General features: G+C 46.0%; 1 protein-coding gene across 1 annotated transcript in view; it reads left to right on the top strand.

The window, feature by feature from the left end:
• Window positions 1-15,752, top strand: part of itga4 (integrin alpha 4) — a 198,921-nt gene extending 183,169 nt beyond the window's left edge. Inside the window, exons 24-28 of the mRNA XM_085985973.1 lie at window positions 3,157-3,273; window positions 7,120-7,239; window positions 7,752-7,847; window positions 11,467-11,586; window positions 13,026-15,752. Of these exons, the coding sequence (XP_085842099.1) occupies window positions 3,157-3,273; window positions 7,120-7,239; window positions 7,752-7,847; window positions 11,467-11,586; window positions 13,026-13,181 (609 nt within the window). The 3' untranslated portion in view covers window positions 13,182-15,752. The remainder of the gene's footprint in view (window positions 1-3,156; window positions 3,274-7,119; window positions 7,240-7,751; window positions 7,848-11,466; window positions 11,587-13,025) is intronic.
• Window positions 15,753-16,921: the final 1,169 nt, after the last annotated feature.

Genomic DNA, 16,921 nt, shown 5'->3' with positions numbered 1-16,921 from the left:
AGTATTTTTACTCATTTGGTTAGCCCAATCTATATGTAGATTAAAGTCACCTATGATGACTGCTGTGCCCTTTTTGCACGCTTCTCTAATTTCCCTTTTAATGCCATCCCCAACCTCCGCATTACTGTTTGGCGGTTTATATACCACTCCCACTAATGTTTTCTGCCCCTTGGTATTCCTCAGTTCTACCCATACAGGTTCCACATCATCAGAGCTAATATCCTTCCTTACAATTGTGTTAATTCCTTCTTTAACCAGTAATGCTACCCCACCTCCCTTTCCTTTTTGCCTATCTTTCCTGAATATTGAATACCCCTGGATGTTGAGTTCCCAGCCTTCACCACCCTGGAGCCATGTTTCCATAATCCCAATCAAATCATATTCGTTTACCTCTATTTGCGCAGCTAATTCATCCACCTTATTACGAATGCTCCTCGCTTTAAGACACAAAGCCTTCAGGCTTGTTTTTTTAACGCTCTTAGACCTATTAGAATTATTATTTACTGTCGCCATGTTTGATTTAAACCGATGATTTCTCTGACTGCCACTTTTGTTTTTCTCTTTCCAATCTTTTGCTTTTATCCTTGTTTCCCTTTCCTCTGTCCCCCTGCTTAGGTTCCCAACCCCCTGCCATTTTAGTTTAAACCCTCCCCCAGAGCACTAGCAAACACTCCCCCTAGGACATTGGTCCCTGCCCTGCCCAGGTGCAAACCGTCCGGTTTGTACTGGTCCCACCTCCCCCAGAACCGGTTCCAATGTCCCAGGAATTTGAATCCCTTCCCCTGGCACCATTCCTCTAGCCACGTATTCATCTGAAATATTCTTCTATTTCTACTCTGACTAGCACGTGGCACTGGTAGCAACCCTGAGATTACTACCTTTTGAGGTCCTATTTTTTAATTTACCTCCTAACTCCCTATATTCAGCTTTTAGGACCTCATCCCATTTTTTACCTATATCGTTGGTACCTATATGCACCACGACAACTGGCTGTTCACCCTCCCCTTCCAAGATGTTCTGCAGCTGCTCTGAGACATCCTTGACCCTTGCACCAGGGAGGCAACACACCATCCTGGAGTCTCGTTTGCGGCCACAGAAACACCTATCTATTCCCCTTATAATTGAATCCCCTATTACTATAGCTCTACCCCTCTTTTTCCTCACGTCCTGTGCAGCAATATCCTTTTTATAATATGGCGACCAGAATTGTACGCAGTACTTCAAGTGTGGTCTAACCAAGGTTCAATACAAGTTTAGCATAACTTCACTACTTTTCAATTCTATCCCTCTAGAAATAAACCCTAGTGCTTGATTTGCTTTTTTAAGGCAAGTACATAGGCAGGAAAAGGGGGGAGGGGAGGAAAGAACAAAAGGGAAGGTCTGTGATAGTGTGAGAGGCAGGAGGAATTAAATGACTAAAGGGGCGATGGTGCAAGGCAAAAGATGGGTGGTAATGGGACAAGTAAAGAACCAAAAGATGGATCTAGAGTAGGTGTAAATGGCAACAGCAGAATCATTGCCAACAGCTGCTGTCCGAAAAAATGGGAGCAGTGGTTATGATCTGAAATTGTTGAACTCACTGTTGAGTCCGGAAGGCTGTAAAGTGCCTAATCAAAAGATACAGTGCTGTTCCTTGAGCTTCCATTGAGCTTCATTAGAACAGTATGAGAGGCAAGGACAGAAAGGTAAGAGTGGGAGTGGGGCAGAGAATTAAAATGACAGGCGACCGGAAGCTCAGGGTCACGCTTGCGAACTGAATGGAGGTGCTCCACAAAATGATCACCCAATCTGCATTTGGTCTCCCCAGTGTAGAGGAGACCGCATTGTGAGCAGCAAATACAGTGTACTAAATTGAAAGATGCACAAGTAAATCACTGTTTTACCTGGAAGGAGTGTTTGGGGTCCTGGACAGTGAGAAGGGAGGAGGTAAAAGTATAGGTGTTGCATCTCCTGCGCTTGCACGGGGAACGTTATTCTTTACTTTGGTGCTTAAAAAGCTCATTTTCTAATAACTGCGTAACAGGTAAAATGAATTGGCTTCCTCTCTTGCTAAGACAGTGATGCAATGATTGGTAATTTCCCATTGCTGAACTGATGCCAAAATAATTGCATCTTTACTTTGATGTAACTATTACAGCATTAGTGATATGATCTGACATAATGGGCTGAATAATATACCAATGTGATGACAAATTTCTCATTTTTCTTTTGATGAATCTTGGTCTTGTATAAATGTAATATGGAGTATACTCAAAATGTTAGTATATAATAGGTACATCACCAAAGTTTAAAAGAGTGAATAGGTGAGGTAAATCAAGAAGTAGTCGGGTGATGCCAAGCTTGGCCTTTAAAAGCCCATAAATTGTAGGAGGATGGGAAGACTGATGGAGGTAAGCAAGTTCTACAGTAATGATGATCTAGGAAAGAATGGGTTGGAGTAGGAGATAGTCTTGCTTTCAGTATGGTGAGGATACAGTGAGGAAGAAGATGTTGTGAGACAGTAAGTTGAAGCTTTGGAGGGGCAGAAAAAATTAAGAAAAAAATGACTATAACAAAATTGATGAAATAAGTAAGGTTACAATGAACAGAAAAAGATTGGAATCCAGAGGAGAGAAAGAAGAATCTATTAGAAAGTTGTTTTTGATGTATCCTCTCCAGAAGTACAAGGGGTGTGAAGACCTTCCCATCAAGAAACACCTGCATTTAGTTAGTGGCTTATCTTGTCTCTCAAAACATAGGCGAATGTGGCAGCCAGTTTGTGCACATCAAGATTCAACAAATAATGTCATGGGTTCTTTAACATCTTTCTAAATCACCAGAACAGGCAAATGGAATCTCATTTAATATTTCATCCGAAAGATGGCACCTCTGACAATACTGCACTTCCTCAGTAATATCGGCTAAATTATGTACTAAAGTCCTGGTGTGGACCTCAAAAGTACAACTTTCTGGGCTGGATTTCCCTCCCACTGTTTGGCCCCACCAGAACTGCTACTGGCTGCTGCTTTCCCACCTCCCACATGCAAAAATTTATCAAATATCTGTTATATCGTGACATTTAGCTGATATGTGGGGGTCAAATTGCTGCATATTGTTGGCTAATACTGATATTTAGTATGGTGTCTCATTTATTTAAACTTGTAATTTTTTTTACAGCCCAGTAATGGAGAATGTCAATTTGACAGTCATTCAGAAAATTGCACTGAATTACCTAATGTAACAATATTCAATCACGTGATTAACTTTTTCATGAAGTCTGGAAGAAAAGTATTGGTAAGGATCAATATGAAATTAAACAAATTGAACTGAACTTTAAATGATGAAATAAGAGAATAATGGCTACTTGGAAGTGATTAAAAGCCAATAATCTAATCAAAGGTATGATAAACGAATAGAGCAAAGCATCATCTGTAAATAATAGTTATTTAGATTTCATCATAAAATTCTGACAGGGCTAGACAGACTGGATGCAGAGAGGATGTTTCCCCTGGCTGGGGGGTCTAGAACGAGGGGTCACAGTCTCAGGATATGGGGTAGGACACTTAGGACTGAGGTGAGGAGAAATTCCTTCACTCAGAGGGTGGTGAACCTGTGGAATTTCCTACCACAGAAGGCTGTGGAAGCCAAGTCACTGAATATATTTAAGAAGGAGATAGATAGATTTCTAGACGCAAAAGGCGCCAAGGGGTATGGGGAGAGAGCGGGAATATGGTATTGAGATAGAGGTTCAACCATGATCATATTGAATAGTGGAGCAGGCTCGAAGGGCCAAATGGCCTACTCCTGCTCCTATTTTTCTATGTTTCTAAATCACAATCTTGAAATCACTCAACAACAACAACTTGCATTTATATAGAGCCTTTAACGTAGTAAAATGTCCCAAGGTGCTTCACAGGAGCGTTATCAAACAAAGTTTGACACTGAGCCATATAAGGAAATATTGGGGCAAATGACCAAAAGCTTGTCCAAGAGGTAGGTTTTAAGGAGCATCTTAAAGGAGGAAAGAGAAGTAGTGAGGCGGAGAGGTTTAGGAAGAGAATTCCAGAGCTTAGGGCCTCGGCACCTGAAGGCACGGCCGCCAACGGTGGAGCGATTAAAATTGGGAATGTTAAGAGGCCAGAATTGGAGGAGTGCCGATATATTGGAGGGTTGTAGGGCTGGAGGAGTTTACAGAGATAGGGAGGGCGAGGCCATGGAGGGATTTGAAAACAAGGATGAGAATTTTAAAATCGAGGCATTGCTCAACCTCCTGGGAGGCAATGTAGGTCAGCAGGCACAGGTGTGAACAGGACTTGGTGTGAGTTAGGATATGGGCAGCAGAGTTTTGGATGACCTTAAGTTTATGGAAGCTGGAAGATGGGAGTGCGTTGGAATAGTCAAGTCTAGATGAGGCAAGGATGAGGCTTTCAGCAGCAGATGAGCTGAGGTAGGGGTGGAGTCGGACGATGTTACGAAGGTGGAAGTAGGTGGTTTTTGTGGTGGCGTGGATATGTGGTCAGAAGCTCATCTCAGGTTCAAATACAACACCAAGGTTGCAAACAGTCTGGTTCAGCCTCAGACAGCTGCCAGGGAGAGGGCTGGAGTCGGTGGCTAGGGAACAGAGTTTGTGACATGGACCAAAGACAATGGCTTTGGCCTTCTCAATATTTAGTTGGAAGAAATTTCAGCTCATCCAGTAGTGGATGTCAGACGAGCAGTCTGACAATTTAGAGATGGTGGTGGAGGGGTCGAGAGAGGTGGTGGTCAGGTAGAGCTGGATGTCATCAGCGTACATGTGGAACCTGACGCTGTGTTTTCAGATGATGTCTCCAAGGGGTAGCCTGTAGATGAGAAATAGGAGGGGTGCCAATGATAGAACATTGGTGGACACCAGAGATAATGGTGCGGGAGCGGGAAGAGAAGCCATTGCAGGTGATTCTCTGGCTAAGACTGGATAGATAAGAATGGAATCAGACGAGTGCAGTCCCACCCAGCTGGACGACAGTGGAGAGGCGTTGTAGGAGGATGGTGTGGTCAACCGCATCAAAGGCTGCAGAGAGGTCAAGAGGGATGAGGAGGGATAGTTTACCACTGTCACAGTCACATAGGATGTAATTTGTGACTTTAATAACAGCCACTTCGGTGGCGGAATCCTGATTTGGAGGGATTCAAACATGGAGTCTGGAAATTATGGGCAGCCACAGCACGTTCAAAGGCTTTGGAGAGGAAGAGAGGTTGAAAATTGGGGGGGTGGGGGAGTTTGCACTTGACACCATGTAAAAGAAAAAGTGACCCTTCTTTCGGCTATACCTCCCAACCTCATTTTTTCTGTTGCAACCATTCTTCTCTCTCTCTGTTTTATCTGCCTGTTTGACTTGGTTATGTACCAGGCAGGGCACCAACTGAAGAAGAGGAGCTTTTACATCTTCAGGACATCCCAAAGTGCTTTACAGTCAATTAAGTTTTTTTTTGAAGTGTAGTCACTGTTGTAATGTAGGGAAATATGGCAGCCAATTTGCACACAGCAAGGTCCCACAAACAGCAATGAGATAATGATCAGATCATTTGTTTTAGTGATGTTGGTTGAGGGATTAAATATTGGCCAGGACACCGGGGAGAACTGCTGTTCTTCTTCGAATAGTGCCATAGGATCTTTGATGACCACTTGAGAGGGCAGATGGGGCCTTGGTTTAACATCTCATCTGAAAGACGAATGTCAAATTGCCATTGGTTTGGACACATTTCAAATTTCTCTTTCCATCCTTGTGAATTTCTGTCTCAAGTCTGAATTTAATACTGGACTTGATGGATCTCCAATGCCCTTAAATTTTCCAAGGTTTTCCTTCCCTCCTTTGTAGGATGCCATACTAGTTTGGGCTAACTTCAATTTAACCTGGCAATGTCCAGAGATGACCAACCACTTAAAGTCCCTGATACCTTCAAATGAATCTTGCATACTCTGTGATGTTTTGTGCTTGTTTTTATTTCCTGATTTTGGGTCAGTGAGGAGGGAAACATGGCATAATTGGAACAGAATAGTACTAGCTTTGAGCTTGGAGAAGGCCTCTGGCTTCACTTCCCCACTACTCCTTTGGTGCTCTTATAGGAATCTGCAAAACATGTAAAAAAAAAAAGCCCCTGTCACTTTACTTCAGCTTACTTTTACTGCCCAGTCAATAGGCAGAGCTAGAATGGGATTTCCACCCAGGGTGTGAAATCCTTTTGCTTTCTTGTGATTTACAATGCGAAGATATGTGCTGAATTAGGACTATTGATAAATCTGCCTTTTAAGATGTTTATTACTTTACTTTTCACCCCTTTTTGCGGAATCTACTTGCCAGTAAAGGCTGATCAGGTAACTTGTTTACATGTTTCTGCCAGTAAGTTCTTTTGCCTTCCATTTCCTGTTGGTGGCTCTAACAAAGTTTGCTGATTCCACCAGAGTGGTGCAAATAGATGCGACTTACTGTAACTGACCAGTAGGAAGCGTGCAGCACTATTCCACATTTATTCACGTTTAGCACCTTTCCTGTAGGAAAACACTCAGTAACTCACTGAGTATTTTGGGTATGAGCCCACGTCTTATACTCCATGACACCTCCAGATATGGCTATAAAGAAAGACTTGCATTTATATAGTGCCTTTCACAACCTTAGGACGCCCAAAGTGCTTTAAAGCCAATGAAGTACTTTTGAAGTGTTAGAATGTAGGAAATTGTTGTAATGTAGGAAACGCGGCAGCCAATTTGCGCTCAGCAAGGTCCCACAAACAGCAATGTGATAATGACCAAATAATCTGTTTTTGTGATGTTGATTAAGGGATAAATATTGGCCAGGACACTGGGGATAACTCACCTGCTCTTCTTTGAAATAGTGCCATGGGATCTTTTACGTCCAGACGGGACCTCAGTTTAACGTCTCATCTGAAAGACACCACCTCCAACAGCGCAGCACTCCCTCAGTACTGCACTGGAGTGTCAGCCTAGATTTTGTGCTCAAGTTTCTGAATCTACAGCCTTCTGAATCAGGGGCGAGGGTGCTACCAACTGAGCCATGGTTGACACTATTGTAAATGAGAGTAGTGTGTATAATCACTTTGAATTTCAACCTTTTACAAATTAGATTTAACTTTTTTCTACAGTCCTGTTTCAGACATGGAATTTCCTGTTTACACATCAAGTGCCAGCTAGGAGACATTGAACTTGGAAAAGCTGTATCCATCCGTGTTGCTATGAGACTCAATTATGCTTTTCTGGCATCAGTAAGCTTTACTTTGTGCGTTTTTGTATATATGTGGAGTTTGGGAACTTTTAAGTATTGCTTTTATAAATGAACGCTGAATTCTGAACCTTCTTGGTGCTTTGAATAATCTGTTCAGCTAATGGGCAACCAAATTCTAATCATCATGGGAGGAACAAAATAAACATCACCATATAAGTACTTTTTTTTTTAAGTAGTATTTGAACAAAAACTATAAATATTTAAATCTTGTGTTTGTACTCTCTAACTCTCCCCTATTTGTGGTTTTGTTATTTTCACATTTAAAAGCAGTTTTGATAATTTCCACAGCCTTCTCTTTCAACAATGGCAATTGCATTTAATGAAATTTAAATGTTACACAAAGTGTGCACTACTTACACATCTAAAGTGCATCTTGTAAGGAAATTGGCATTAACATGATATTCTATATACCACAAAGTATGATATAAAAGTATGCTAATGCAATATTTTTGTATTTAAAAACAGTACGACATTCACATTTTATTTCCATAGGATACTGCTTCTTCTACTCATTTTGTTACAGAAGTTGTGGCATCATCAGGGCAGAATCCCAATGTTATTGAAAATGAAGGAGGAATGAGCATAACTGTAAGTATTTAAATACAAATATTAAATTATATAATCAGTACAAGTCACTTTTCCTCCCCCTCCCCTGAATTCATCCTGGATACTACTCCATGAGTGATGACAGCAACCCTCCAGGACATTGCCCGTGGCCATTCTACATGTGCAAGTCCAGACACTGAATGGTATTTGACTACATTAGGGTGTCATAGCTGATCCCAATCCTTTTCACCAGGGGGCACTGCATGGCAACCAGGAACAGGTACATTGACTGAGTTGCTTCTCCTTGCAGAGGTGAAGCATTAACTCACTGGGAGAGAGAGAAAAAAAAGTCAGTGGGCAGATCAATCTGCTCAACCAATTACAGTCCAGCTAATAGATTACTTAACTTCTGGTTGGGCTAAAGAATAGTCTGTAGCTTGGAAAGCCTAGGAGACAAAAATCTCTATTTTGGGGAGGGAATGAAAGCTGGAAATAAATAAATAAATTGGTAAGTGTGTAAGACCCCGAGTGGGTCGGGGGTAAATGAATTGAATTATGTGGTACAGGGCCATACAGATCCAGTTTCATTCCTGCTCTAGGCTGATGCCACTTATCAACTGTTCCCCTGTATTAATTGCCATCTTATCTTGCAAGCAGAGAAATAATCTTGAGATATTGGCCTAGAAATTGGGTTGGGGCGCAAAAGTCGCCTGAGCGCAGGAGTTAGCGCAGCGATCGGAGTGATACCGATCGGCAGAAATTCAGTTTCAGTGCCCCTCGAGGGAGACGGGGCGAGGCTCGAGGCGCTCCGCGTCCCTCTTGGGACACTGAAACTGATTATCGCAGCGCAACGTGCCGCAGCGCCACACGCTGCGGCACGGCACGCTGCGGTACTGCAGGCCTTCCTCCCACTGTTAAGGGGGAGGTGCCTGCAACAGCGTGATCCCCGATCGCGAGTGCCGGCAAATGAGCCCGGCACCGAGGAGAAGTGCCGGGCTCTCGGGAAACAGCCGGCAATGCCGCAGTGGGGGGGGGGGTTAGGAGGCCGGGGACGGAGGTGCTGGCAGGTGGCCGCCGAAAAAGCGGCCGCCCCACACCTCCACCTTAACTTGCGCCGCTGCCGGCACAGTAAGGCCCCGTGAACCGGGCGCGGGTAGTGAGCGGCGCAACTGCGGCGTTCGCTACCAAATATCGCGAATGGGGCGCTGCGCACACTGATGACATCATCGGTGGTGGCGCAGCGCAAATGCCTAATGCCACCATTAGCGCCCCTACTGAATATCGCCGGAGACGCAGCCAGTGGCGCTACAGCCACTGACTGCCTCTTTAGGCGCTAACAGGTGGCGCTACTCACCCAATTTCTCCCCCATTAAGTTTAAGGGGCACTTAGATATGTATCCAACCTGTAGCCCACGCTGTGTGGCAGTAGCTGATCATGCAGTTAACTTTGATTTGCTGTATGAAGCCCAGAGTATTCAGTTGTAAACTGCAGCTTGACTACGTATCTTGCTGGGGTATGGGCACTTATGGTAAGCAGTGAAAGAGCTGTAAGGGCTTTGCATGGGCCAGCAGTAAATATGTAGCATGTTGACAGACAACATTTTTGGAATGCATATGTGCACTATTTACCTGGTATGTGGTACTGTTGTGTCATCTTGGCAGCTTTCTTAAGGTCTGTTATTTCCTTCTGCCTCTGTTCTCAGATGCTGTGGGCACTGTGGCCTAGAAATTCAGTATAGCCACGTTCGGGGCGCTACAGTCGGGCGGCCACTAAAGTTTGCGCCCGGCGCAAGTTCGCGCCACCTTCGCCGATATTCAGCCGCATCGCCCCAAGAGGTTGCTGCTGCGCTAAAACAGGCGATGCACGACTATCATTAGGCGCTAAGCCGGCGGTCCGGGGCGATACCCCCGAGGGCGGGCGCAGCGCAGGTGCGGCGAGCTGCTGATTGACGGCAGACACTCTGGCGCCGGTCAGCTCTTAAAGGGGGAGGGTGGACTTGTCTGGCTGCCATGCCCTGTGCACTGCAGCCCTGAAGCAAGGCCTGACCAATGCTGGTTCATCAGTTCTACGCCCTGGACCATGGGGAAGCCCGCTATTCTTCCAAATCCCATTGTACGCTCTTGCTGCTTGTCCAGGGTCATGGGGAAGGAGATGTACTGACGTCTCCTTCTGAAAAGGGCATTGTTCACCTGTTGGATGCAGCAATGTACTGCGAACTGGGAGATGTTGGCAATGTCCCCAGTAGCGGATTGGAAGGAGCTGGTGGCATAGAAGTTGAGAGCCACCGTCACCTTCACTGCCACCGACAGAGACGTCCTGCTCCTCAGCTGTGGCTGCAGATCTCTGCAAAGCAGGTGGCAGATCTCAGTGACCACCTCCCTTCTGAATCGCAGCCTCCGAACACACTGCTCCTCAGACATGTTCAGATATGAGAACTGCTGGCGGTATACCCTGGGTGGGTAAGGCCTCCTGTGCCGACACCTGTTGGCCCTTCTCCGCCTGGCCATGACTGGCACTCTCTCACGGCGTCTCTGATCCCTTTCAATGCAATGCAGAAAGCCAACGTTTCCACCCATTGTAGCCCCCATTACAGTATATGTGGCGACTCAAAGCTATGGCACTGAAAGTGAAATCCAAGTGCAAGGCTCTGGCCTGAAGCCAGAAGTACCTGTGCGAGCGCTGAGTCAAAGCAGAAAGCTCTCTGCCTTTGTCTCTCACACAGAAGGATTGGCACAAAATGGCTGTCACTTATAATGCAGGAGGAGTCCCCTTTAAATAGCGCACCCCGCAGCGACTGGGAACCGTTCCCCTCTACCAGTCGCTGGGGGCGCCAGGCGCAAAGAAGGGCGGCGCCACTGAAGTTCCGGTTTGGGGCGCACAAAGGGCGTTGCACGATGAAATGACGTCAGGATCTGCGCGCGCAGCTGAGCGCGCGCAAAGACTTTGCGCCGACACTAAATCTCTAGTGAAGTTGGGGAGAGGCGCAGATCGCGCTGCACCCGGCCGCTAGCCGCCTAGCGCCCAACATCTCCTCCTCCTAAGGCGCTACCGGCTGGCGCAAGCAACTGAATTTCTAGGCCTGTATGTAGCATTAACCCTGGATTCCAGTTCCTGCTAGGTATGTTGTACTCATGTCCTCTGAGGAAGGATGCCCTGGAGTGCCAAACAGGCAACCCTCCTTGTACCCACTTCATACAGCAGGATATCCACCGCCATACATAAAAAAGTGGTTTTATATACTTCACTGCTTTGTTACTTGCCTATAGACACAGTTTCTTCCTCCACACTTTTATTTGCCATCCACTAGTTTTTGACAGCTGTTTTTTTTGGCCCACAGAGGTGGAAAGGTTGCCTTTAAGTGGACCCATCCTGCTTACAACCCTTTAAGAGTTACAACTGCATCTGATATTGTGTCTTCCCTGAGTGCAAATTGGCTGCTATGTTTGCCTACATTACAACAGTGATTACATTTCAAAAGTACTTCATTTGCTGTGAAGTACTTTGGGAGTCCTTAGGTTGTGAAAGGTGCTATATAAATGCAAGTTATTTCTTTTCTTTATTCACTCATAATTGTTTTGATCATGTAAATTTTCTGTTTAGTCTTGCAGAATTACTAGGACTCTTCCTGCATGTTAACTCAATTCTCATCTTTTTTCCTAGGTTATCATGCAAGCCGTTTATAATTTTAAACCAAAAAATAGAGTAGCAGTATTAATTACTGCAATCGGTTTGTTCCTGGGGATTTTTATATTGGCTATATGTACGATCATACTTTGGAAGGTAAGATTAATATTAACACAGTCCTACAATTAAATAGTTAAAACAGCACCACTCTCTGTCCTCGGCCTCCTACACTGTTCCAATGCAGCTAAACGGAAGCTCGAGGAACAGCACCCCATCTTTCAATTAGACACTTTACAACCTTCCAGACTCAACATCGAGTTCAACAATTGCAGATCATAATCACCGCTCCAATTTTTTCGGACAGCGGGTGCTGGTAATGATTCTGCTGTTGCTATTTACACCTTCTCTAGACCCATCATTGTTTCTTTACTTGTCCCATTACTATCCCTTTTGCCTTGCACCATCATCCCTTTAGTCATTCACAGACCTCCCCTCCCACTTTTCCCGCCTCTGTACTTGCTTAAAACCTGTTACATCTGTAACATTTTCCCGTTCTGATGAAAGATCACTGACCTGAAACATTAACTCTGTTTCTCTCTCCAAGGATGCTGCCTGACCTGCTGAGTGTTTCCAACATTTTCAGTTTATATACCACAATTGTTGATATTGCCTTCCGTGCACATACCATTTATCTGCTGTTATAGGGCACACATATTTCCCATATCAAAGTAGATACTGAAGCAATAGGGATGTATTTTGAAGGAACATTAAAGTATAATAATTTGGGTGAAATGTAACTGCATATTTTGTTTTATACTTTCACAAAAGGGAAATGTCAAGGACTCGAAGAATATCAGTACTTTGGATTTTGGTTCAAACCTTATTCTGCTGCTCCTGACCCCATAAAAGAAAATAAAAGTTATCTTGAATGGCCTCTTCTGACGGGCCTTCACCTTCAGGAAACTGCAGCAACTTCCCCACTCAGGCCAGGGTTAAAATTGCAGTCGGGACCCAATGATGTCACCGGACACAATCTGCGTATTTACAAAAGGACCCCGTCAGCTTTGGGTGGGTGGCTTAGCTGCCTGTCCAGAAGTGCCGATTAAAAATTGGGAACGGTAGGATCTGGACAGGACATTTGATAGGTAAGTCACCCAGTGGATTTTAACTGCTTACCTGCCCAGTTTCCGCAGGGTGGGTAAGGATAAACTCCATCCCCAGAAAAAAGTCAGCATTTAAGAGTGGGCTTACATTCAGATAGATGAATTTTTTTTTTTAGATATTTTCCTTTATTATTTAATATTTTTACATTAGCCATGAGGCAGAGTAGACCTAAAGAATGCTCCTGTCCAATGTCGCCAATTTCATTCTATCCATTTAATGTCAGGCACACTTGCAAGATAATGATGATTTCAGTTTTACCTTCAGACAAGATTGGGGCACTATTGTAGCTGCTGTTTCAGCCAATAACTGATAAAAATCATCATAGTAACTTAAGAAATTTCAGTAACTGATATATTACAAAAACATGTAAAATGCCAAACAGTAAGAAACTGATTTATAATTTTGTGATTTTTCCCTCCCCCTTCCTTTAGTGTGGATTTTTTAATAGAACGTTGAAAGACAAACTAAATGACAAAAAGAAAAAAAGTTACCGACGAGGAAGGTGGAATCCAATAAATCAAGAGGAAAATAATGGTTCTCTTCTTAGGCAGTCCCTCGGAACTGAGGATAACTTGCTTTCACACTAAAAATGAGCTCTCAGGTGACTGATGAGTCCAATGTGGGACCTACAGGGCTCAATTTTAACTCGGCCGTCAAGCGGGCTTTGAGGCATGTGAGGGGTTAAAATCGCAAGGCTTGCTGTGGACCTTAAAAGCAGCAGCAATGATGACGTCATATTCTGCGACTTTCTGACTGGAAATACTCAATTGCCAAGGCTCCCCACACGTTGGAAATCAATTGGCCAATTGAGTTAAAATTGCATCAATCTCACAGACCCATTTAGATTCGTGTGGGAAATACTAAATTCGGGGGACCCGCCAATTACCCGCACCTGAGTTTAAAATCGACCCCACAGTCTCTGTCACAGGTGGGGCAGACGGTGGTTGAAGGGGCGGGTGGGTGGGGTGCTTGGGTTGACGTGCGCTGCTTGCGCTTGGCTTCCACTTGCTCCCGGCGAAGAGACTTGAGGTGTTCGGCACCTTCCCGGATGCTTCTCCTCCACTTTGTGTGGTCTTGGGCCAGGGATTCCCAGGTGTTGGTGGGGATCTAAATGTACACTCTTGGGAGCCGCAAGCCTACATTTCGTTGTACTGCACTTGTGCACTAACAATGACCGATTGCGCCCCCTACGGGAGCTGCCCCTGCCCAACACTCCCAAAGCCCTGAAAAGGTGCCTGGGGTTATTTTCTTATTATTCCCAATGGGTCCCCAACTACTCCGACAAAGCCCGCCCCCTCTTGAAAGCATCCTCTTTTCCGCTCTCTGCTGAGGCCCACGCCGCCTTCAAAAGCATTAAGCAGGATATTGAGCGGGCCACGCTACAGGCAGTGGACGAGAACACTCCATTTCAAGTGGAAAGTGATGCGTCTGACTTTGCCTTAGCGGCCACCCTCAACCAGGCGGGGCGGCCCGTAGCTTTCTTCTCGAGGACCCTCCAAGGGCCCGAGATCAGACACTCCTCCGTGGAAAAGGAGGCCCAAGCCATCGTGGAGGCAGTGCGCCACTGGCGCCACTACCTAGCCGGCAAACGCTTCACCCTACTTACCGACCAGCGGTCGGTAGCGTTTATGTTCAATAATAAACAGAGGGGGAAGATTAAAAATGATAAGATTCTTAGGTGGCGGATCGAGCTCTCCACCTTCGATTATGACATCATTTACCGGCCAGGGGCCCTTAACGAATCCCCAGATGCCCTCTCACGAGGGATGTGTGCCAGCGCCACCGGGGATCGGCTACAAACCCTCCACAACGACCTCTGCCACCCAGGGGTCACGCGGCTATTCCACTTCATAAAGTCCCGCAACTTACCCTACTCGATTGAGGAAGTTCGGTCTCTGACCAGGAACTGCCGCACTTGCGCTGAGTGCAAGCCTCGGTTCTACCACCCTGATAGAGCCCACCTAATCAAAGCTACACGGCCCTTTGAGCGGCTCAGCTTAGATTTCAAGGGCCCCCTCCCGTCCGTCGACCGCAATGTTTACTTCCTGAACATTGTGGACGAATACTCCCGGTTCCCATTCGCCTTCCCCTGCCCAGACATGACCAGCGCCACGGTCATTAAATGCCTCAACAGCCTGTTCTGCCTGTTCGGTATGCCGAGCTACATCCACACGGATAGGGGGGCGTCCTTCATGAGTGAAGAGCTACGCCAGTACATGCTGTCCAAGGGTATCGCCACGAGCCGTACCACCAGCTACAACCCCCGGGGTAACGGTCAAGTGGAGCGAGAGAACGGGACAGTATGGAAAGCAGTCACTCTAGCTCTAAGGACCAAGGGCCTCCCTATCTCCCGCTGGCAGGAAGTCCTCTCAGATGTGCTCCATTCGATACGGTCGCTATTGTGTACTGCCACTAATGCCACGCTTCATGAACGAATGTTTAGCTTTCCCCGGAAATCCACCTCCGGCGTATCCATGCCATCATGGCTCTCCACTCCAGGTCCGGTATTCGTGCGAAGGCATGTGAGGGGCCATAAGACGGACCCTCTCGTGGAGCCAGTGCACCTACTCCACGCCAACCCCCAATACGCGTATGTCCGGCACGCCGACGGAAGGGAGGACACCGTGTCAATAAAAGACGTCGCCCCAGCCGGTAACGACAACAACCACGGCAATAGCAGCAACAACGACCACAGCAACTCTTACCCACCCACTACTCTTTCATCACCCCCGGAAGAACATCGACCAACGGCACCCCCACCAACTACCCCTTCAACAACCCTGGCGGCACCCCCGGCAGAGACCCAGGAGGCCACCGGGGACACCCAGCCGACACCCGCGACACCACAACAGCCACGTCGGTCGCAGAGGACTACCAAACCCCCGAACAGACTAAATCTATAGAAGGGGTGAATGTGATGAAATATTCCATTCATCACTGCCTGTGACTGTGGTTGGTTTCAGGTTTCCCCTCACCATTGTATTGTATATTGGAATGTATGGAATGTGTTGTGTGTAGGGCTCCGCCCATACCTGGCCTCTATGTAAGCCAGCTCAGTCTGGCCTCATATCCAGTACTGCAGAGCTCCAGATGGAAGATACCTCTCTCCACTGCGTGTTATCTTCTAAGTTAATAAAAGCCTTGTTTTGTTCCGCTAACATCGAGTCTCGGGATTATTGAGGCACATCAAACATATATACAACTTTCACACAAAACTGTTCAAAGATTCAGTCTCTGAGGAGGCCTCCTGATCCGGGCCGGATAACGCCTTTCAGGGGTCTCTGGTTCTCGTTGCTGGGGTGACTCATCCATTTGATCTCCTATGGATTGAACATCATCATGTACGTTCGAGTCTGAGGTAGATGCTACAGGCTCAATAACTTCTTCAACTGGTGTCTCTGCCGTAGACATGGGGTCGACCCTTGTTCTCGATTCCACAAGTTGGTCAGCATGACGTCGTATTACGTTCTCTCCAACGTCTACCGTGTACATCAAGGGTCCTTGTCGGGCACAAATTGTTCCGGATTACCATTTATCATTCCTATAGTCCCTGGCCAACACTGGTTGTCCTATTTCGAAACTCCGAGTGGCCTTGTTATTTACGTGCTGGAATTGCTTGTTTTCGACTTCCCTTCGCACATTGGGTTTTAACAAATCCAACCGGGACCGCAACCTCCTGTTATAGAACATTATGGCAGGGCTTTGATTTGTCACTGCATGCGTGGCGTTTCGATATGCCATCAGGAAATTGTCCACCTTGTGTTGTAGTGGAATATGGTCTTCGCTCATGGCCTTTATCGCCTTTTTGAACGTTTGTACAAATCTCTCGGCCAACCCATTTGTAGCCGGATGATATGGGGCAGATGTATAGTGTTTCACCCCATTCTTTTTCATGAATTTCTGGAATTCTTCTGACACGAACTGTGGTCCGTTGTCTGAACATATTTGTTCCGGCAACCCATTCCTTGCAAATATGGTTCTTAGAACTGCGATCGTCTTTTCAGAGGTAGTGGTCGACATCTTAATCACTTCTGGCCATTTAGAATGTGCGTCTACTGCTATCAAAAACATGGAATCCATGAATGGACCTGCAAAGTCGATATGCACACGTTGCCATGGGGTTGAAGGCCATTCCCACGGATGCAGCGGTGCAATTGGAGGTGCGTTTTGAACTTTTTGGCACCCTGAGCAGCTTTTAGTCAGATTCTCTATTTGTTTGTCGATACCTGGCCACCACACATAAGCACTAGCAAGGCTTTTCATCTTGACTCCCCCCAGATGACCTTCATGCAATTCCTTCAGAACTCTCTCCCTTAATTTAGGAGGA

Source organism: Somniosus microcephalus, chromosome 4 (genome assembly GCF_052327205.1).
Source record: "Somniosus microcephalus isolate GS21.2 chromosome 4, FLI_Smic_1.0, whole genome shotgun sequence".
Classification (NCBI taxonomy): Eukaryota; Metazoa; Chordata; class Chondrichthyes; order Squaliformes; family Somniosidae; genus Somniosus; species Somniosus microcephalus.
The sequence above is the reverse complement of the archived record's forward strand: the minus strand, read 5'-3'. Positions and strand labels throughout refer to the sequence as shown.